This window comes from Mesitornis unicolor, unplaced genomic scaffold (genome assembly GCF_000695765.1).
Source record: "Mesitornis unicolor isolate BGI_N332 unplaced genomic scaffold, ASM69576v1 scaffold849, whole genome shotgun sequence".
Classification (NCBI taxonomy): domain Eukaryota; kingdom Metazoa; phylum Chordata; class Aves; order Mesitornithiformes; family Mesitornithidae; genus Mesitornis; species Mesitornis unicolor.
In genome coordinates, this window is record NW_010206343.1 from 60,667 (window position 1) to 83,382 (window position 22,716).

Genomic DNA, 22,716 nt, shown 5'->3' on the forward strand with positions numbered 1-22,716 from the left:
TTCCCTCTTTTCTGCCTAGGAAACGCAGCATCTAAAGCACATTTCAGGGTGGGCACAATCTTTTTCACTTAGCGAACTTCTAATCCACGGGAACAATAGCAGGCATGTAATCGACTTTCTTCCTGCAGGATTACACTAATGATCATTTGCTTCCACCATTCATTTCACTTATTTTGTGTTTACCACATTGTGTAATTGGTTTTATGCACTACACATAAAAGCACCAAAACTTTTCTTCTTTTTTTTTTTACTTTTTTAAGAAACTAAAAGTCCCTGAGCCTTTAGTAATTAGGAGCTTGGAGGCCAAAGATGCAGAATGTTCTAGACACAGTTTTTCTGGGCTACAAATTGATGGATGAGTGGTTCAGATGTCAGAAACATCTGTCCACAGTCCAAATTTATGGTCTGATATTTGAAGAAGAAAGAGATGGGAACAACTTAAGGAAAGCTGGTATGTGAAAGTTGGAAGACAGACGACCCAAGAGTTAAGTCCTCTTTAAATATGTATTCCATCTCAGGTTTTAAAGGCAGGGTGAAAATTGTAACCCAGGAAAAGAGAGAGGTCATTTTCATCACAGTAAAATCAAAATACAGCACAAATATCTTCTAAGAACTTGTTAATTTGAAGATAAAATACACTGACTTCTGGCCTTCCATACAAATGAATGATAATAAAAACATTTTTCAAGAGATGAATTAGGACACTTCAGTCTATTTGCTAAGTAAGCTGTAATTGAGGATATTTCATAGCTGGAAGATTGTTGTTATTTCTTGGCTTTTAAGAACCTTACACACAGGGACAAAGAGAAAACTCTGTATAATAGTTATGACTTTAATCAGAAGAGAAATAAAATTTATCCCCACTTTCTCCTTTGCGGCAAATTCAATGCATATACATGCACAGGCAGGAGAACTCTGCTATGGCATGGACAGAAAATGATAAACTCCATTTTGCAGCCAGCGACCATGCAACCTCCACAGAAACCCCTTTCATAAGCACATTTTTATGTCTCTGAATACATCTGACCCTGCACACTGCTGAATGAAAACAGACCTTGAAAATACAACAAAGCCAAACGGTGACCAGGAGGAAGTGTACAGAGACGTGACCTGCTCGGGGCTGTCTGAAGGGACTTCCTCATTACCAACTGCCTGGGATGCAGACATCTGTGGGCTGGAAATAAAGGCAAAGGAGGATCTTTAATCTTTCAAATAACAAGTCACTCTCTGGTTTACAGGTACCAGTTGTCTTTTTATTACTTTAAAGCGCAGCCATGTGTTTTCTAGGTCACTGTGGGGAACGTGGCCATCACCCGCTGAGAAGCGGAGCAGCCACCATGGAGATCAAAGCTGCAGCCCCTTCGTGTCTGCTCCGGGAAAGTCTCACTGGCTTCAATTGCTTTCATCCTGCTGACAGTCAATATCAGAGAGCTGGAAGCGCTCGATCGTCACTGCCTGAGTGTTTGTGCGAAGTGGAATTCACTGCTATCGCTTGTAAAAGACCTCCTGAATCTGTCTGGGGTGACAAACAAATCATGGAGAGGAAGCACCTCCACGTGATGCCCAGATACCTGCAGCCGCTCAGTCAAAACTGGGCACGTGCTTGGCGAAGGAAGAGCTTGGAGGTGAGGTCAGAAGTGGAGGTTTTGTCTGGGTAAATGTTTAGGAGCATAGAAATGCTCTGACTGATGTTTAGCATGAATTTTGTATGCACTTTGAAAACATACAAGAAAATGTCATGTCAACTCAACATGTAGGGTTTCATGGCCTTGTAGCACAAAGTCCTGAATTTTCCTATGCTACTAACCTGATGCATGCTGTGCTATATGAGTTTGCTTATTTATTTCATGAGCTTCAGCCTCCTTCTGTGACTGAACTTCACTTTATTATCAAATGTTTAATGAAAGCAACTAAGGAAGACCTGGCCACCTCCGAAGGCCAGGGACACAAACAATGAGGCTTTGAAATTACAAAAAATGGGAAGAATCCGAGTCTCTAAATCCAAATCCAAAGCTGAAACACATTTATGTCACAATATTCTTCAGAGAGCTATTAATGAGACAGAAAAATGTTCCTTATGTGCAGACGTCTTGGCAGACGTCAGCACCTTCAGGAGCACGGTGACCATGCTATGGTGACTATGCAGTCACCATGAGGAAAGACACACAAGGTTGTACTCATTCTTCACTTCAAGTCCTGAGCAGGATAGCTACAAATGAAAGGCTGTGTGCACCATGACCCTGAGAAACGAAAATTCTCTGTACTCTGCACTGTTTTTCCCACAAATGCTCCAGGCAGGAGGATTTATAGCCTCCCAAGTTGCACTGTGATACAAAACAGGTGTTTCGATGGTGTCAATTTTATTGCTAAAATAATAAAAAATGAAGCAGCAGGTTTATCTGCAATAGGCAGACTCTTATTTTAAAATATATAGTATATTATAATTATCAAAGTGGCACCAAGATTCAGTTCCTAAGTTTAATCTAAACATTTCATGCTTATATCAGCAACCACATTTCCATGATCAAGAAAGTAGCTATCCCAAGACATATTTCACTGGTGGTGACATAGTGAGTGTCCCACAGTGCTACAAACTTCTCTGGATGGATCTCCAACAACAGATACTGCACACTAGTGAATGAACTCATTTTCTTGTGATTTCTAAAAGCCATTAATGAACAACCATAGTTTTTTAATATGAAATAATTGAATAGTGACAAATTAACGACCGTAGCTGCCATCAGGATGACAAAACCAACCCTTTCAAAGTATGGTACAATGGAGCTCCACGACTTCATCAATGCTGCTTCATCGATGCTGAAGCGAGGTTGTCTCGGTAAATGAACTGGAAAAACAAGGCTGCATTTTAAGCAACCTACATCAGCCTCTGCATAAATAGATCAAGCAGTAATAATGCAGTAAGACAAGTGCATGATGCCAAAGAGCACTTCTGAGGAAAGTGAACATCCTGATTTTGCTTAACTTTTTAAGTAAAAACAAATTTTTGCCCATAAGTAACAGCTCAACTGTCAGACATGACGGTTTCAACAAAACATTTCTTAAATGCTTAAGACAATTGCTGCATGAGAGGAAAGGAAATGGCCACTGGATGTTTAATCACGTTCTCAAAATGTAAATGTGATGTTTTCAATCAGCTCTGAAACACAGATGCATTGCAGTAGGGTGCTCATTTGCTTATTGAAAAGCAATATGGTTTGTATTCAATTTAAACATATGTATGTTTCAGAGAACAAAGACTTCTCTAACAGCAAAAGAATGGATGAAGTAGTTGTCTTTGGGGACAAATCGCTCTCATCCCAACAATTTATAGTTTCTGTAATTTTGATGAAAGTGCTTACTTAGTATATACATTGGCCATTATGTTCTGATTGAGCTACGAACATCCCTCTTCTAGGAGCAAATAAAATCTGTGTTTAAGGAACTGTCAACTGCATTATTTTTAAAACAAAGTATAATTCTCATTTACCATCTCTTCTCTCCCGACTGCAACTAAAAATTTGGACAGGCCTTTTTAAATACAAATTCTTCCTGACCTCAGCTGGATGAACAGAGACAAGAGTGGGAGCAGAGCAGGGCATAAACTGGTTTAGTTTGGTAATGGCACTGCTCTTTTTTTTTCTTTTTAAATCCAAAATGTATTTTTTACGGTGATTGTTTTCCTAAATTACATATATCTATTTCAGTGAGGACAGAATTTATGGTGAAAGACAGCAAGACTATGCCCAGTAAAAGATACCCAAGTGTGTAGAACACATCTAGAATTCCTAATCTATCAGTTTAAGATCAATACAAAGGTAAAACTGCAATACAGGTTGCCAAAATTGCTCATCCCAGAGCAGAGGGGAGATGCTAAGGGATGCGGCAGCTTTCTTTGCCACACAAGAGCACATCCATTTGTTACCAAAGACCAGCAATACAGCGAATATTCAGTACTTTTTTCTTTCGGTGAAAGGAAATGTGCAATGAAAAGCTCACGTGCTGTCAACGCCACAGCTTCAGGATTTGTCCTTTAGGGAATCACTACTTTGCCACTGTTGGCCAAAGTCAAGCAGGAGAGTTGGTAATAGTCTGGCTCCCGCAATGTATAAATATATGCAGAGAAATGTATAGACATCCCTGAGACAAGGGAAAGATTAGATACTGCCCAAAAAATGCAAGGTGTCCCAGGAGGGGGTTCCACAGAGCTTGTGATGAAGCAAGGGAATTCATGCAGTCTGCCTCAGGTCCATGGATTTTTTCTTTTCTTTCTGATTAATGTGAACCTTGCCTTCAATTTTTTTCCATAATTACATCTTTCTCCTTTCACAACACTGGTGGGACCCTCCTTGCCCACCCCACCTCTCTTCCCCATCAGATCGCACCAAAACGAAGAGCTGGCTTCCGAAATCACAGGCAGGCACTTAAGGGATCCTCGTGTGTCTTGTTTCCTTAAGAAACCAGACTAAAAAATTAATATTAATTAGTTATTAAAATTAGTAATGAAATACCAGGACTCTATGCTTACATAATGAAAATCAAACCAAGGCAGTCCCAGCAGGCAGTAAGTGCTTGGATCAAATGAATATGCTAGATTTTTCTAAATTTTTGTAAAGAAAGGGGGTTTAGTTCTACGGTCCACATTTTGTGGTAAGGTGAATGTGCCCAGCTCTGCCTGGGGTGTTTCTGTTTGCATCTCTAAAATACAGCCCACAGCCTCCAAACCAAGCAACTCTGGGGGCGCACAGCTCCGTTCTCTGACCAGGGGGATTGGTTACAGTCAGGAGCATCTTTGGGATCCAAGTCAGATTATCAGGACCTGACAGAAAAAGATGTTCTACGTGTAGAACTTTCACCTCTGAATTTCTGAAGACATAATCAGTAGAAATTTATTTTTCAAAACTGTGCATAAGAATTTGCCTAATCTATCAGAGACTGGGAGATATAAGCATTTTCAAAATGCTTTGGCTCTGGTGGCCCAAGAGAAGTAGAAATAATATATATTATGGTATCTCTGTGCCAACTTCTGACTCAATCTTTACGGCAAAGGCTAGCAGCAGAACTGGCCATAGACTGAATCCATTGTCCTCAAGGGCTTTCCTCCTTTCGGGAAAGGAATCAACCACTCCAAGTCTCTTTTAGCCTGCCAAAATTGTCTAGACTGGTCTTACAAGAACTGCAAATCAGACCACATCCCTTGCTATAATCTCTCAACTAAATGTGGGTTTTTTTCTAAGTGAACAAGCCAGAAATCTCCATGTGGAGAAGACCACATCCATAATAAATCCATAATCCATAATAATCCATAATACTGCAGAGCTAGGCCGTCTGCTCAAGACACGCATGAGGGCTATGAGTACTTACACTCACTCAACAAGGAAACTCCATGCCATTTAATTAGCACCTCAATTTTAACCAGTTATTTGTCACTGCTCAAGTAAAGAAGAGCTGGATGATCTGTCACAGCAGCTTGGCAGACACTGCAGCTCTGTATCCTTGAAGTCGATTAAAGCCCAGCACCGGGAAGCCACTGCCCACGTGCTGCAGCAACTCAAAAGGAACACAAGAGCCCGTGCCTGTTTAAAAATAATGCTAAGCACAGAACAAATCCCCAGAAGGCAACAACAGGAGTGACGGGGCTAAAGCAGAAAGCAAAGTGCTCTGAATAATTTCTGTTCCTGTCTGGTTCTCCCAGGAGGGAGCGTCCATCACACACTGCTGTGCCAGCAGGACACTCGACTGAACAAACTTCTGTGAATAATAAAAAGGTGGAGGAAGAGCTATAAAATTATCTTAATGAAAGACATATAGATAATATATGTATAAATGCAGTGATTCTTATAGATTTTCAATTTTCTATGAAATGGATTAGTTTTGTTCTTGAAACATTTATTTTTGATGGTACAAAGCAACCCCAGAATCCTGAAGGTCCTGTTAGTTGCTCCAGGCACCCATGGTGACATAGCTCATACCTCTTGCTTGGACCTCTGCGTAACCAGAACTAAATTATTTTCATTGCATTGTACGACTCCTGTGCTTCAGCATCTCTGTTCCTCCTGCACTAAACCTCCTGCACTGGACATTTCCCTCCACAGTTTCTGTTGCCAGCTTTCCAAAACTCTGAGGTGGTCACAACGGAGACATCTCCAGCTCTACAATCTCACCATACACCAATCCGTGGAGTTACTTCCCTGTTGTTATAATGCTGTATAATTTAATTACTGTGAGCAGAACAATTTCTCTTTAAGAGAAGTCCCTGCCCTGCCACATTCATTCCCTTGCCCTTCAGAAGTTTCATGATTAAGCACAGACTTTGCGTTGCTTTCAAATGCAGAAATGGAGCTAAAGTACTCTGTGCCTTATAAAAAAACTTGTTTTTTATAAAATGACATTAAAAATTTTGTCAGTATTAGAGATTTTAACAATGCCACAGAAAATTTAGCAAGCCTAAACCTGCTATCCACTAAATAGTCCCAAAATACCGCCTGGATTTGGCCTTGAGTGAAGCAATGGTGCAGAGGGCAGATGAAGAGGAAGTAATGCTTGGGAGCTGATGTTCACATCCATACAAAAGCAATTTACTGATCAGATAAAGGCGATGGTGATGATCAAATCAGAGGCAGATACCAACGCGCTGACCCACTACACAGCCTGGTGTTTTGTGATGCTTTAGAAGATTAAAATAAAGATTAAGAGTGGTCACTTTACAACAGCAGCTCTCTGCTGCTGCCACTCCCAAAGGATGCCCCACTTTTATCATTAAATAAAAATTGGAGCAAAACCCAGTTAAAAATACATTGCTGAGTCAAACAAACTATCTAAACACAAACAGTTCGGAAGGAAATCTGCTGCTAGCTACTATCGGTAAATGTCAAAAAAATTAAAAAGTTTAATTATCACCCTTATTTCCAGGGGAATTACTGCAATGATGGACAAGTGTGTTCGGACAACTCACTAGGCTCTAAATCACTTTTTACATGTGGCTTCAGACAGACGAAAGGAAAATATTTTGATTAGCTTGACAAAGAGTGTTGTCAAGGAAATTAGAGTGAAGTAACTCTACATAATTATATAAATAGATAATTAAAAGTAAATTAAAATGAAATTAGGAAAAAAGAAGCTATAAATCCTAATGCAATAATTTCATTATATATTCTTTTACTTCAGTAAATTCTTCTTTTTTAATTTAATAATTTCTCTTGGGTACTGGCAGTAACAGAACTGATTTGTGCCCAATGATGCAAACAGTTGCATAAACATGTATTAAAAGTCACCCATTTTCATTTCAAATTAGTTCGATTCGGGCAGAGACAAACTCTGAGCGATGCAGAGCTGCACCCCGCAGGTATCAAAGCCCTTACCTGGATGTGTCCCAGGCAACTCCACAACCACCACAGAACTTACAAAAACAAAAAAACCCCTCTCCACTCCGCATAAATAACATGCTCAAATTGTATATTTATTCTGCAGCTTACAAAACTCACTCCAGTAGGAGATCTGTGGGATAGCAAAATACTTTATGCCCTCATATTTTCAAAAATAAACGTCTTCAAGAATCTGTCTTAATCCCCAAACTCTTTCTCCCCACACAAACTATTATTTCAGGCATACATCATGCATTTTCTAAAACAATCAACTGTGGTGTTATTTAAAGAAAAGCAAACTAAAAAAAAATCCAGCCCAACACAAGATGAGGTGGTTTCTCCAATTCTCCCAGCCTCCACTGCCAGCCTGCAGCCCAACGGGTAATGTACAGCTTAGAGGTAGACACGGTGGCCAAGGAGATGTTCAGAGCAAGGATCATTATTTTCAAACCATCTATTTTTCCCTGAGCAAGCCTAAAAATACCAAAACCCAAGCCTGTAGGGTTTGGCATGGACAGACTCTAGACAGGATTGTGAATGAGTGTTATGGCCCAAGAACTTTCTGCCTTTAGAACATAGTGAGGTTTTGTCTGGGCTTTGCTGTAGAAGGTCACTGTGCCCTGCAGACGGGAGCAAGCAGAGGTGTTGCCATTTATCAAGAGTTTAAGCAATGCACAGAGTGGTTCTTTCACTATAATTGACAATTAAAACCCCAGCTTTGTAGCAATAACCTTCAAAGAAGACAGATGATATTTTTATTTTAAAATTGTTAAAGGGAAAGTTAACAGGGATGGCTATTGTAATTTAACAATTCCTCTGCAAGTGGTTTCCTTAACAGGGCCAATTCCCATTGAAAAGCTCACAGTGACTCTATGAGGAAGTGTGATTGGCTTTAATGTGGCCAAGAGGTGTCTGGGTCCTCAAGGATCACCACGTGTTTCCGTAGGAAAGCTACAGCTATCCCCATATTGATCTATTTACATGGGAGATCTAATAAAAGCTATATAGATACATACAGAGAGATATAAAGGTTAATTTCACTGCAAATTTCTTTCATGTAATCTTTTTAGCATATCTACAGCCACAGCCTCTGCAAACCCTCTGAGGAGCAGCTCTTTAATCTCTGCCTTTCACTCTGCAAATGTGAAAATGAGTTTCCAGGATCTGCAAGCGGCAGAGGACTAATTCTGCAAGATGGCAGTAAGCCTTCCAGAAGGAGGAGAAACAACTCTGACCATGGAAGATGAAAAGAGGAAGGAAAAAAAAAAGTAAAATGACATAAAGAAATACTGAAATTAAAAGAAATTAAGGAAAATGAAATATGAAATGAAACAAAGTAAACCAAAACAAAACCAAAATAAAACAAAATAAAAGCTTGGCTGCCCTCACAGGGGTCAGCACTCATGAGGCACATCCTGCAGAAATGAACGTCTCTCCTCACCTGCCTGATCCCCAAGCGGTAGGCGAGGATGCGGTCCACAGCGTTGGGGTTCATCTGTGTCCACTGGAGGCTGTAAGAGTAGACGCGGGGCCTGTTCTGCCACAGAGGGTTGTAGGTGTCATAGTAGAACTCGGGAGCATAGGCTTTGCCTGTGGGAAACAGGAGCAAAAATGGGGAAAACAAAGAAACCAGAGACTGCTCAGGCAGTTTCGGAGCCAAGCATTGATGCTCAGTCAGCAACCGCCCTCTCCCTCTGTGTTTTGAGTTGTTTTGTTCAGTATCTTCTTCCAGAAGCACATTTTGGAATGATTTGCCTCCATCCACTTCTTTAAAGGGTTCATGGCAATGGTTTCCCTTTACCATTACCTCACACTTCCATGGCCCAGGTGTGGGCAGGGGAGGGTAAAACTGAATCAAGCTCCCAGCAAAGGTGAGCAGAAGCACCCCAAAGCGTCTCTGCGCGAGTGTTTCATGGCCCAGCCGACTAAAATAGAGATATCAAAACAAGCTGCGCTAAACCAAGCGGAGAAACACTTGGTGACAGCTATGGTACCTGGCACAAATAATGCGAAATGACACTGGTGAGCTGGAAACACAAGAGGGATATTGCCCCCACCTCATCGTCTCCTCTGCAGCCTCCCCAGTGAAAATGCAGATGAGCTGTCCTTTGCCACGTCACAGACGTGCGCGCTATTGCAGTGCGTTATTTAGCTAAACATTTGCACAACAGAGAGAAATGACAACTCACACTGCATCCGGGGTACAGAAGTGTTTCACCAGGTTTTTGTATGAAAAACCTAAGGTTGATTTCTCAAACGCATGACAAAACATTGCTTGTTTTCACTAAATTTGTCCTAAGGAAAGTCAAGCAATGTTAGAGCACACACCAGTACATGCCAAAGAGAAAGTTTCCTATTCTTAAGTCATTTTGCATTGATCTTTCTTTAGTTGGACGGGGCTTGGAGCAGCCTGGGCTGGTGGAGTTGTCCCTACCCATGGGAGGTTGGGCTGGGAGGGCTTTGAGGTCCCTTCCCACCCAAACCATCCTGTGTTTCTAGGACCTCTCATGGACGAGGTCCATCCTTGCCCTGCCTTCTTTCCCTGGGATTTCTTTGCTTTGAGCTTAATGCCATCAGAAACAGGAAGGGGCAAACACAACCCGGGCTCTGCTGTGTTAAACGTTACATTTTGTCATCTGAATTATGCAAAGAGGAGACGAAACACAGGAAAACAAAACATTTGCAGATGTTATCCTCCTGTGAAGGTCTAAAAGAGGCTCGTCATTAGAGAAAACCAGACTCAGAATGAGGTCTTTCCAGCTTCCAGAGCTTGTATTTTTGTCCTCCTCCTATTTCTGCAGGGATCTTGTCAGTGGGAGTAATTATGAAATGCAATGAAAAGCACAGGACAGCCTCATGGGGAGATGTGGTGTGTCTGCTCATGTCAACCTATGAGCATTCATTACTCCCCTCTTTTAATTCAGATATTAGAAGCTTGTGCCAAAACGTACATCATATTTATTTAGGTACTTTCTCCTCCAAACTGTTCTTACCTATCGGTGTAAATAGAGACTGATGGGGAGGTGTTTTGACCTACAAGTCTGAGAATTTCAATCATCAGAAAGGTAGTGAGAAGAGGGGGAAAAGAGCATACCAAATAAAATAAAAAAAGAAAAGAGACAAAGGAAAAATCATGTGAATATACACCAGTCCTGTGGTTATTGATCAAGCTTTTCTCTTTGGGTGTGTCATCCCCTCCAGCCTTGTTTTTCTGTTCAAAGGATGAAAAGCTCTTTTAGCCAAGATATTTCTGCCGATTGCCCAACGAAGATGCACATTCAATTAACCATATTAATGCTGAAGTAGCAAACAACAATACTCCAAGGACAAGCAGCAAAGCAAAACTGCTCTTTTAAAAAAATGAAATGTATGATAAATGAAAAGAGGATCAGTGGTCGATAAGATTTGTTTTCCCTATTTATGTGCGGTAGAAATAATGGAGAAAAGCTCATGCTGAATGCAAATTATTATCTTCCCCCTTCTACTGCAGGTGGACATAATGGCATCTCTGGGGGTCTACAGCAAGGATCCATAATTAGACACTTGTCACAATATGGGCACTTGAACAACACAGTCACCTTTTGAGAAATAATGAGGGCTCATGAAGAGCTGCATTATTCCAAATCCCTCCAAACAGAAGGGCTTTCTGCTGCAAATGGAGATGCTGAAAATTTAACAGCACAACATTAAGACCTTAACTTGTGAACTTCAGCCATAAAAGAAAGCTGGGCTGGGTTTTAGAGCACATCAAAAGCAGACGTCGCCTTTGGAGGAGCTATGAGACCTGAAGGCAATTTGCCTGGACGTGGCAGGACCCCATCACCGCAACCGTTTGCTTTGACTCCAAACACCCCGAGCTTGCCACCACCCAACCGTGCTGCTTCCAGAGGTGATGCTGGCCAGAGGAGATTATCCTCTACTACAGAAATAGATGATGAAGAGTGCAAGAGACCTAGCAACAACCCTTGGCTAAGCATGGCTTGAATTTGGGAAGGCAGCAGCTTTCGTGGAGGAAACCATCTGCAGCTTCGAGCCATAGCCATGCTTGGAAGAGGTCACTGCACACTCCCCACCTGCAGAGATGTCTCAAGCACATAGCGTATGGGGCTGCTGACCTCATACCTCAACTGGGCACCCCTTGGGGCTGCCAGCTCTACCTCAACCTGACTTTCTTCATACAGCCACGTCCACCTAAGCACTCCTCTATTGCCCACCGAAGGGGATTTTGGTGCACTGGGAGGGATCCCAGGCCTGTGCTGAGTCAGATACATCAGGGAAATCAGTGAAAATCTTCTCGGTCCTCAAGAGGGTGCTGGGAAGAGGAGCAGCATGTCATGGTCACTGTACCATGGCCAGAGGTCAAGGGCTAACGGCAGCTTCTGCAGGCAGCCTCCATGGATCCAGGAGCACTGTATCCCTGACGTGCAGCTCCAGCAGGTCTCCAGGGAGGACAGTTTGATGCCATGATATTTTTGGTGTCTGTTAAGGCAATCTGAAGTCGAGTATCGAGCTCCATTAACATGTACTGGTTTTAATTAATCCCTCGCTCTGTGCTCGCACTGCTAGGATCTGACTGACTGTGATGCTTGGGGCTCTGCCAGGGAGGGGATACATGACTCAGTGTGATGTGGAGTATATTGTTTGTTTTCTAGCAGAGCATTTCTTTTTTTTTTCCACCTTCTGAATATGCAGAAAGTGCAAAATAAAGCCGGTTGGGACTGCCTGTGTGGGCATGGTGGGAGGGTGTAAGGAGAGGTAATACCAATTACAGTTTTGCTTATCTGGACTGGCACAAGACAAAAATACATAAACAGACAGACCAAATGTCTGTGTTTGAAGGCTGCACAGCTAAAATAAAGTGTGAATTCCTTGCTGGCACACTTGTAGAGATGACCTAGCATGAGCAGCACCATTACAAATCCTGCTGCATTTGTTGCTGTAGATCCATCAACCTGAATGCATCTGTGTATGAAGCCTATAATTATCAAATATGGTTCACTGCACCCCTGGGCACACAAGGGTTTGCTCAGGATCTTTTTATCTCCCTCCCCAAGTCAGCACAGGACAAAGAAAAATAATCCCAGCAACCAAAACACCACTTCTGCTCTTCATTTACAGAAATACTGGCCAGCACCGCATGGGTTACAGCTGGACTTCCTCACTAATGCACAAGAAGGTATTGCTTGTTTGAGTATAACTGATATGATGTGTTTATCCACGTTTCTACACAATAATTAGGTTTTCATTTTCAGTGCAGCAGCTGACCAAACCACAATCAGACACGCATGCTTCTCTGATGTATGGATGAGGTGACAGCAGATCACCAGTATTAGAGAGCATCCTACAGCAGGCAGCATTAAAACATCATTATTTTGTGATGGATAAGAGTCATCAAGTCACAAGCCTCGTCTCAGTAATTACTTATTTCATAATGAATTTGAGACGGGATCAGGAAAAGGAACAAGCATCATCTGTCACCAGCCCCAGTGTTGTAGCATCACAGCGAGTCACAGACTCACAGCATGGAGGGGTGGGAAGGGACCTCTGGAGATGACCCAGTACAACCCCTGCCAGAGCAGGGTCATCCAGAGATCATCCAGGAACATGTCCAGGGGTTTGGTTGTCTCCAGAAAAGACGTCCATGTGTTGCAGAACAAATGCAGTGCCCCAGCAGCACCCCCTCGCTCACAGAGCCAGGCTCTGCAGCCATCAGCATCTGCTGCGCATCTGAGCTCCCCCAGGCAGCACACCCAAAATACCATCTACTGACTCTGCTAGTGTAAGTTCAAAAGTGGCATGAAAGACAATACGGGACTGATCCATAGAAAAGAAGCAAAGAAAGAAAAGTCAATTTGACTGCTTACTGGTAAATTCATGCTACGTCTCGTTGCACCACTGCTATCTGAGCAGATGCTGAAGTACCGTCCTGAAGAGAAGAAGTGGGTTGATGCACTCACTCAGAGGGGCCCTGAACTGGAACTTATTAGAGAAACTCCTTGACCAGGCACAGGAGACCTTCCCATGGTTCTTTTCACATCACTCAGTCATTTATCCCTGAGAAATTTAGCAAAATAAAATAACATCCTAAAAGACTTGTTTTGTTTCAGTTGCCAGCACATCGTTTCCAAAGGAACGCACAAAATCACAAACGTGCCCCACAAATTTAAATTGCAATGAGCGCAAACACAACCCCCTGATTTCAAACAACGGCAATAAACTGAACAACGTTGCTCGCTCCCTAATTATAGCAGCTGATTACATACCCCAGATGGAGATTGGGAATAACCGGGTTAGCGTTTACGCCAGCTTGTCATGCAGAAACAATCAGTAGTGACTGCACAGGCACAGCCCCAGTGACGGTGACAGCTTTAGCAGACCGGCACAGCACTAAAGGAGTTATTTCCTCTCATTGTCTGTTTATGTTCCCCTTATCTTCCTTATCTATTTCTTCAAATTTGCTTGGTGTTAGATGGCTCGGGAATGTGGCATCACTGCCATCCCGCTTCCATGTTGCTGGTGCGTATGCACTTTAGCTTTTCATGAACATGAGTTCATGTATAAGTGATGATCAGAGTGTCCTGCACTTTGTAACAGCAGCTATAAACATTTAGGGAAAAATAAAATAAAATCGAGAGATTTACAAATGCTTCCCCTTTTGGCACATCCAGCTCCAGACCTTTCTATCTTTAAAATGCATGAAGACTATAAATCCTAAACAAAACAATATATTTAGCTGTGTAAAATACGGGGAGACACAGAGTTTATGAAAAACGCTGCCCATTACTGTGCTGTGTTTTATTGCAGGATATATATTTTATGAAGGATTTTCAATAAGAAAGAGGAGTTATTTTGTTCTTTATTTGCATATGTGAAAGGAAACATATGTCTTCTCCTGGATCTGCTCCTCCTCCCAACATGGTCCCAATCCTGCAGCTGTAATCCCACACCTCCCAGTTCTCTCCATCCCTCTTTTGGGCTTTTGCTCACCACTGACTGCCTGTGCCCATCCATCCCCAGCCCAGGCTGGAAGGTGACTGATGCTCAGGATGAACCGCACAAAGGAATCCTCTTCAACATTTGCAAAAGTCACTCAGACATGCCCAAAACTAGGTTCATGGATGGTACCACAGGGGAATTTTCCCACATTTCCCAGTAGAAGCCTGTCCCCAGTGAAAGTTCCAAGCATCTTTCCAGTCTCTTCCCAAGGGATACACAGATTTGCTAACATACTGCAACTTGCAGGAAAGGACTGATTCAGGAATCAAACTGAACTGTCAAATGCCTAATTGAAGCACAAATGTAAATGTATATGTACATTTATGTACATTATATGTACATTTTACCCATCCCAAATTATTTAAGGGCCTCCCATTCCAGGTCTGCTTTGAACCAGTAAACCAACACCCCAGTTAATGCTTACACCAATATAAGTTTATGCCATGGATGACGCTATTCCTTTCATCCCTGGAGTGCCTTCTCCATGTGTCCAATTTCTCCCCGTTTCTCTCTGGTTCCCCTGTCCTCGCCCCGGACGGCATCACCCACCTCGTCAGCGATAACCAACCGTGACATCTACTGGCTGAGCCCTGGAAGAGCGCTGCAATTCCTCCTCCTTCCGACACAGGAATCGCGGCAAAAAAATGTCCCTTTTCGCGTCAGACCTCACCCAGAACTAAACACAATGCGTGGCCAAGTTTTGTTTCAATTTGTTTGGGCCTAATATGTTCGTGTTTGTTGATAAAAAGCTTCAATACGATTTGAAATTAGGTTCATAAGACGGTGCAATGTGTTTGGATTTCCTTTCAAACGGGTCATGATAAAACGTGACCTGTGCGATGACATTTTGAGGGATGAATAAATCTGATTTAAAACGGTCTCTGAGATTGGCTGATTCAGGCACACAGAGCATCTTTTTTATCAACCAGCTTTCTGCAAGCCCACATGCACATATATGTGTATGTATACATATAAATTGGTCATAATAGACATATGCACACACTTACATATACCCTATACATATGTGTGCGTGTTTATTTGCAGATGCATGTCTGTGCCTGACTGGAGACTGGTTACAAAAGAGAGATGAAATGCAGCTCAGCAGAAAACTGCTGGAGGAGGAGGAGGTGGCGGAAGAGGAGAAGGTATTTTACCGAAGTGAACTCTGCAGAAATCTTCTGGGATCTGCAGATGTGGATGGGGAAAGCAGCATTGCTCGCCCCTGAGTGCTAAAGACCCAATAAACCAGGATGGGAAAGCAGTGTCATGCAGAGAGCAGGATGCTGCTGCAAAATTGTAAATGATAACTTGATAAATGATTTACCGGCTCCTGGTAAACACAACAGCTCGTGGCTGCTCTCATCCATCCCAGGACCAACACGTGACACCCTCACATCGCATCAGCAAAGAAGCATTTCGGAGGAAGAAACAAAAGAAAATGCCAACCAGTGAATGAATTGCCCCTGCTTCCCACCAGCAGTATTGAAATGTGGATTTTTTTACTCCTCCTTGGGCACTCCCGAGGTCAGCCCTGCAGTGGTGATGCTAAACACTCTTTAGTGCAGTTTCTTCAGCCTCTGTGAGATGGAAATAACCCTGAAATTATTTGCAGCAACCACCGTGGGCATGTTTCTTCATGGGGAGGGCCTCATTCAGCTCCAATGTTAACTTGGGCATATTCTTCACACGCATGTGGAGCACATACCAGCAACAGAGCAGCCAGCCCGTCGAAGGGATGTTCGTCTTCTTTCTGCCTAGATCACTCATTGTTCAGTTTATTCAAAATAAAATAACCATCAGCAGCCCAGAGCATCGCATACTCAAGGATTTCCATCATCCAGGGAGGCAGCTGCACATTCTCCAACTCCTGGTGTCACTGATGGCCACAGACATAGACCTGTACCCTACAGCCCAGCTATCAAGAGCTCTCTACTGCAAAATTATCATTTAATTCTAGCTACACAGAGCATCCTGTGGTCCACAGGAAGGGATGTATTTACTCTCAATTATCAGTCTCCGGAGGCTGCTTTGAAACAGCCCAGGATATACTGCCAAAGCAGAGACATCGGTGATGCTGCACTGGGGTTGTCTGGGAGCAGCTCACCTCCTTCACATGGGTCCAGACTCCAGCATCCCGCAACACTGCAAACCAAGGAGGGCAAAAAGGACATCAGAATGAGTTCAGATATCAGAATGAGCCCAGACATGGAGGCCACATCCACAAGTGCAGACTGATCCCAGCTCAGGAGTCACCTACAGTTCTGCTTGACCAAGAGGCAAGAGATGGCAATGGCTCTGCTCTGGGCTCCAGGCTCACACCCAGCACATGCTACTGGTCATTGCCAAAAATCAGAGACACATATCCAGGACCCTACTCAGCACTTGAATTTCCTTCATTATTGGCTTCATTGCACAGCAAAGGGAGAACCAGGCCAGGCTGGTCAGGTCTTGCCATGGGTTTCAAGCAGCAATACAGAGAAACATGACCAAACCCAAACGGTACATGCAAATATGGGGTTGTACCAGGTGATCTTTAAAGGTCCCTTCGAACCCAACACATTCTAGGATTCTATGAAATAAAAGATTCTCAAGTGGTGCAATTCACTGCTGCATTCACAATCCTTGCCTTTTTTGGATGAACTAACTTTATTTCCCTTCTTTCCCTAGGGCAGAATTGCATTAAAAAATTAGTATGTCTGAAGCACAGTGAAAAGCCTTAGATAACCCCTCCCTCCACTCCTCAAATTAGACACTTCAGCCTCAGGATGGGATTAATTAACTTCATTCTTCTCTTCTTGTTTAATGACAGGAAAAGCACAGTTGAGATCCAGTAATAACACCTTGTCACCTTTGCTGAAAGGTCACATTTGGCACTGCCTGCTCCACTGATGACCTGTGAGAAGTAAATACCCCAAATTTCCAAATTCTGCCGAGTTTGGGAATTAAGTGTCAAGAAGGCAGCCTCTGGCTCAGAGTCCACTGCCTTTACTGGGCTTTGGACCAAGAGACTGGGGAAAAAAAACCCCTGTTAACACAGCAAGAACTTTCTTTTGTATTTGACCACCTGCAGTTTAAAGTGCTCTGGTCAAGCATGTGGGGCAAGGCCACAATCTGCTTCCAAGGGGGCTGGCAAAGCTCCTCTGAAATTCAGATTCTCCACCAGCAGGAGCCATGTCAGCGGGAAACAAAACAACATCGATGCTCTGCATGCCTTGGAAATGGTCTTTCCTGCCATGGGTTTTCAGGAGTCGCTCTGGGCTCAGTAGCACTGTTATAATCTCCACGGCCTCCAAGGTCTTTAATTAAAATCAAACACCCGCTGTGCCCAGCAGATGAATGAAAACCATTTTTTAAAATGGCAGTGATACTTCAGTAGGAATTTTAAGACCACACAGGTTATAATGTAGGTGACATATGGTCTTTGGATATTTTTTCACTTCCTACAGCTCCGAGCCATCCATGACTGTCCCTAGATTGACAAACTTGAGAAATATTTAAACGAGCAGGGAGATTATCATGGAGTTATAATAATGTTCTGGGTGGGAAGGGACCTCACAGACCTCCAGTCCAACCCCCCATGGGCAGGGACACCTCCACCAGCCCAGGCTGCTCAAAGCCCCGTCCAACCTGGCCTTGGGCACTGCCAGGGAGGAAGCACCCACAGCTTCTCTGGGCAACCTGGGCCAGGGCCTCACCACCTGCACAGTAAATTAATGACTTATTCTGACATTTTTGCATGTGTTTCTGAATTAAGCACTGACTAGTTAAAATCATGAGGTGATGGTCGCAAGGGGACAAGGTGCATGGGAAAGAGCTTCAAGTTTCAAACCAAAGACATCAAGTAGGTGGAAAAAATAAAATACTACACTACCAGTTCGACTTGAGACATGAAATTGGGGTAAGAGATTACTATTGTAATCAGTGACACAGTAAGAAAATTTCTCCTGTCCTTGGGAAAGTTATAAATGTTACTGCAACCATCGTTAAGCTTTACATGAGAGACTGTAATTTATATAGTCAGTTTATAGTCTGTAACATTCATTTAGACTTACTGGAAAGCTAATAACTTATAGCTAATAACTTATAGTCAGCTTGTAATCAGATCTTCCTCAGAGAAACAGCGCGACAGACAGCCAGGATTTACGGGTAGTTTGTATGGGTGTCTTCATAAAGAAAGAAACTAATGCCAACAGTAATTCAAAGTGCTCATTCCACCAGCTCTCTCCATCACTAAATCCAACAGCACAGGGTGCTAAAGGAGCCTCAGTTCCACACAGGTCCTCAAGGTCCCATCCCAAACTCCCAGCTCCTCACCAACACCCAGAGCTTTCTCCTCCAGGCCAGAAGGACCCAGCCTGTGATATATTTATTTGTACTGAAAAAAGGGAAAATGACACACTGAACTGTCGGTGATGTCAAGCACCTCAACATCCCTGTGATGATTTCCCACCACCATCCATCAAGACACTGCCATTCCCAACACCACCAGACCTGCAAAGCACCTCCACGTCCTGCAGAGCCACCGGGACGCCCCTTGTGAACATGGCAGCCTCCACAGGCAGCACACAGGCACTTGCAACCACTTTAACCACAAAAAACAGTAAAAAAAAGAAAAAGCAGTTTATGCTCAAAGTTGAGGGGTAAGCTGCTGTTACCCATCACAAGCTGATGATTTCTCATAATGGTTATGCAGCTTTAGAACCAGGCAGAAAAAACAAAATAAGTATGTTACTTATGTATGTTAAGTATGTTACATACTTAAGTATGTTACAACCCAACAAAATAAGTGTGTTACTTAAAATTTCTGTGTGCTCAGATAAAATTTAAACTTTAAATCTGAATTGCTGGATTCTGACACTTCAGAGGTTCAGCTGCACTCAAAGACTCTCTGCCAGCGAGGCAGCTGTATCCAGACACTCCTCAAAACACGGTCTACAAGACAGGAGTCATGCCACTGAAAACCATCTTCAGTCTTGGGCTGTTCTTGCTAATGCCAAGGCTTGTTGGATAATTTACACAGATTATTTTTCTCATCAAACACTAGCAGCCAGAGAAGGGGTAGGGTTGTTTCGTGCTCCGGATGATGGGCAGGAGTGCATCCCTGAGGTCAGAGCTCACGGTTCAGTAAAACACATGACTGCTAAAGCGGCCTTGGGTCTCACTACAGCAAAGTCAATGATACAGAGTGGACAAAAGGTCCCCGAGGAGTTTAATTAATTTAAACTGACTCTTATTCTGCTGAAACATCAGGGCTGTAGCAACCCCCATGAGTTTGGCTGCACTATTCCAGGAAAGTTAAGTACATTATCCAAAGGTGAAGTGTGGTTTCAAACAGGATTTTAGGTCATGAACATCCAATTTACTTTATTTCTCACTTTTTTCCCTATTACCTCTCTTTCCTGCCACGCTTCTGTGTCAATCTGTACTGTTTCTGTTTCAAGTGGGTTAAATTGTGTCTGAGTTGCCCAGACTCTGGAGCAGTTCAGTCATTTTTGGCAGGAGGTGCCTTGAAAAACAGCATCGCTTCTCCAGCCAGCCCTGCCGCATAGGCATACATAAGTGCATTTTTGTAACTAATTCTCAATTTCTAACTGTAAAAAAGACAGGCTGAAGACAGCTTAGGAAAGATCATTTTCTTTGGTCAGAAAACAGCCTTATTAACAGCTCATGAATTATGTCTTATGACTTGTCTATACTGGGACACACTAAGGTCTGAAGATGTTTTGTCTGTATCTTCTTAGTGCCAAAAAAATTTCTCCTCTATTAAGATTATATCTTACATTGATTGGTTTTAGTCTGCCAGAGGCTTGGAATTGTCTTACATTATTTTGTTATACTGAGGTAAAAAAAGGCACAAAAATCTTCAGCATACCTTCAGTGTTTTTACACCATTTTTTGGTATTCAAAAAAGTTCAGTTCAGATCATTTAAACAATTTTGTTTCCTTTTTGGCATGATTCTGTAAGGAATTAGGCTGGGATCAAAAGCCAAGAGACTTCAAGGCTGCTCAGTCCCTGTCATCAGACAGAATGGGGACATCCCTCCCATCCTACCTCAATGCAGCTGCTAACATTTCCCATAAGTGATGGGAAATCTGAAACATCCCTCAGCTGGGCAGAAAAATCTGTACCCTGTGACCTCCAATTTGAAAGGAAACAGAGAAATAGCGGGGAGAGGGAAGAAGCAAATGCCCCCAGCGTCGTGCAGGGCTTTGGGGACAGCGGGATTTGGCATCTTGCTCTGCTGTTCTGCTAAATGATCACTGACTCAGGGTACAGCTGAGCCCAGTGAACTCATTTAACATCCTTGCTGCCATCTGACTGTTCATTTGGGTTTTTTTTTAATGTAGAGAGGAAACAGAGGCTTTAAAACACCGTAAGATGTCATTTAGCAGCTGTTCATGCACTGAGGATAGGGCTCCTTGTGCCACCATCACTGCCTACCTTGTTGGAGGGATGGGGATGATAAACTCAGTCCTCAGTTGCTTCTCAGAAACCTCCTCATGGGAGGCTTGGGGCTATTTTTTGGTCTATAAAGTTGCAGAGAGGTGAAAGCCCACTGTAAAGGCAGCAGGAGCCATCCCAGGACATCCCTTGTGTGGGTGATGTGGCCACCTGAGAGTCAATGATGCTTCTCAACAGGAGAGGACAGCACCTAAATCTACCCTCCCCAACACCACTACACATGCGAACAGTGGAGTTGAACCACAATAAAAGAGGCAATAAAGGAACTGGCATATTGAAAAGAGCTGCACAGAGTTAAGCACAAGGATTAACTGAATGTCTTACTGTTGATTCTAATTTTGACTGAAAAAGAAAAGCAAATTTTGATTGAAATCAAACACAAATTGATGTTTCTCTCTGCTTTTTCTCATAAAAACTGAATCTTGAGACAATTTGATGTCAAAGACAAGATCCAAAGGACAAGGTCCAGAACACTCAACCTGGAAAAGAGGAAAGTTTGTCTGATGAGGAAAGGTGCTGCTGCCTCCCCTTTCTCTCTTTATCTGAGCTCTGTAATAAGCTAATTCCCATGCTATGATGTACATTGAGTTGGCTTTGAGGAGAAGGTGGGATGAAGGTGGAGAAACTCTCACCCTCTCTTGCTGATTTTTTTTCTCCGTTGCATATGGTACTTGAACTAGAGTGACAGAGGTGTTAGGGCATGCTCAACCTCCTATCGCCATTGCACTTCCCATGACAGATGTGCTCCATGGCCATGCCCTTCTTAAAATGAAGCCCTGAACCTGTTGATCGTCCTGGATCTATTTCATGAGATATTTTTTCATCCGCAATCCTTCTTCTGTATTTCAGGATGATTAAACAAATAACTCTGCCACTCATCCAACCCTCTGCTCCAGAAAGTAACATCCCTGTGTCCAGAGGTCTCTTCCCAGAGAACACACAGATTCTTAGAGGCCACAAAACTGATTGAAGGAAAAAATAACCATGTTTAAAAAGATTTAATAGGACCTCATTTCTGGATTCATATAAATTATTTAGATTAGCACAAAGATGAATTCTGCAGTTGAGGAAATAAACTATGTGGTACTGCACTAAAGAAGTTGTTTTGATTGGTTTTCTTTGAACTTGGTAATTTTTCAAAAAAAATATGGGGCTGATAATATTGTAGTGACAGACCCTGAATTTCTGCAGTGCGCTGAAACTTGACTTTCTCAAGATCAAAGCATAAATGGGCAAAGGTGGTGCACCTGGAATTTAATGGTTTAAGCAGTCACCAAATTGGATGGAAAGTGGTGCAAATGTTTGAGTTTGTTTGACCCACATGTTTCCCATTGGCTGTCCTGGCTGCACCAAAGACACCTCAGATAGCCCACTGGCTTGCAAACACGGTTTGACCATGGCCAGGACTCTTCAGTAAAGCACAAGGAAGAAATTGTCCCTCTGTCACTATGATATTTTGAGCCAGGGGAGAGTTAGATTTGATCCGAGGAAAAGTTTCTTCACTGAAAGAGTGGTCAAGCATTGGAAGGGGCTGCCCAGGGCAGTGGTGGAGTCATCATCCCTGGAGGGGTTAAAAAACTTTGTGGATGTGGCACTTGGGGACATGGTTTAGTGGCCATGGTGGGGTTGGGTTGCCGTTTGGACTTGATGATCTTAGAAGGCTTTTCCAACCTAATGATTCTGTGATTTTATATTTTTAAAAGTGCATTTACTCTCTGGGGAACAGATACATCCAGACCCAGGCATTGACACAGTTGTTTCAGGAGGATTCTTACCTGAACACAAGATGTGAGCAGTGACACAATTCCTACAGCTCAACTGTCTCACAAGAGACATAAAATAGTGCATAGGTATCTCCAAACCAGTGTTGCACCAGTTTCTTCCAGCAAGTCCCAC

General features: G+C 42.9%; 1 protein-coding gene across 1 annotated transcript in view; it reads right to left on the minus strand.

Annotated features, from left to right (window-relative positions):
* MDGA2 (MAM domain containing glycosylphosphatidylinositol anchor 2) overlaps positions 1-22,716 on the minus strand; it is a gene marked incomplete at its 5' end in the record, with an annotated part of 91,538 nt that overhangs the window by 30,649 nt on the left and 38,173 nt on the right. The window contains one exon of the mRNA XM_010191697.1: positions 8,803-8,951. Coding sequence (XP_010189999.1) covers positions 8,803-8,951 — 149 coding nt within the window. The remainder of the gene's footprint in view (positions 1-8,802; positions 8,952-22,716) is intronic.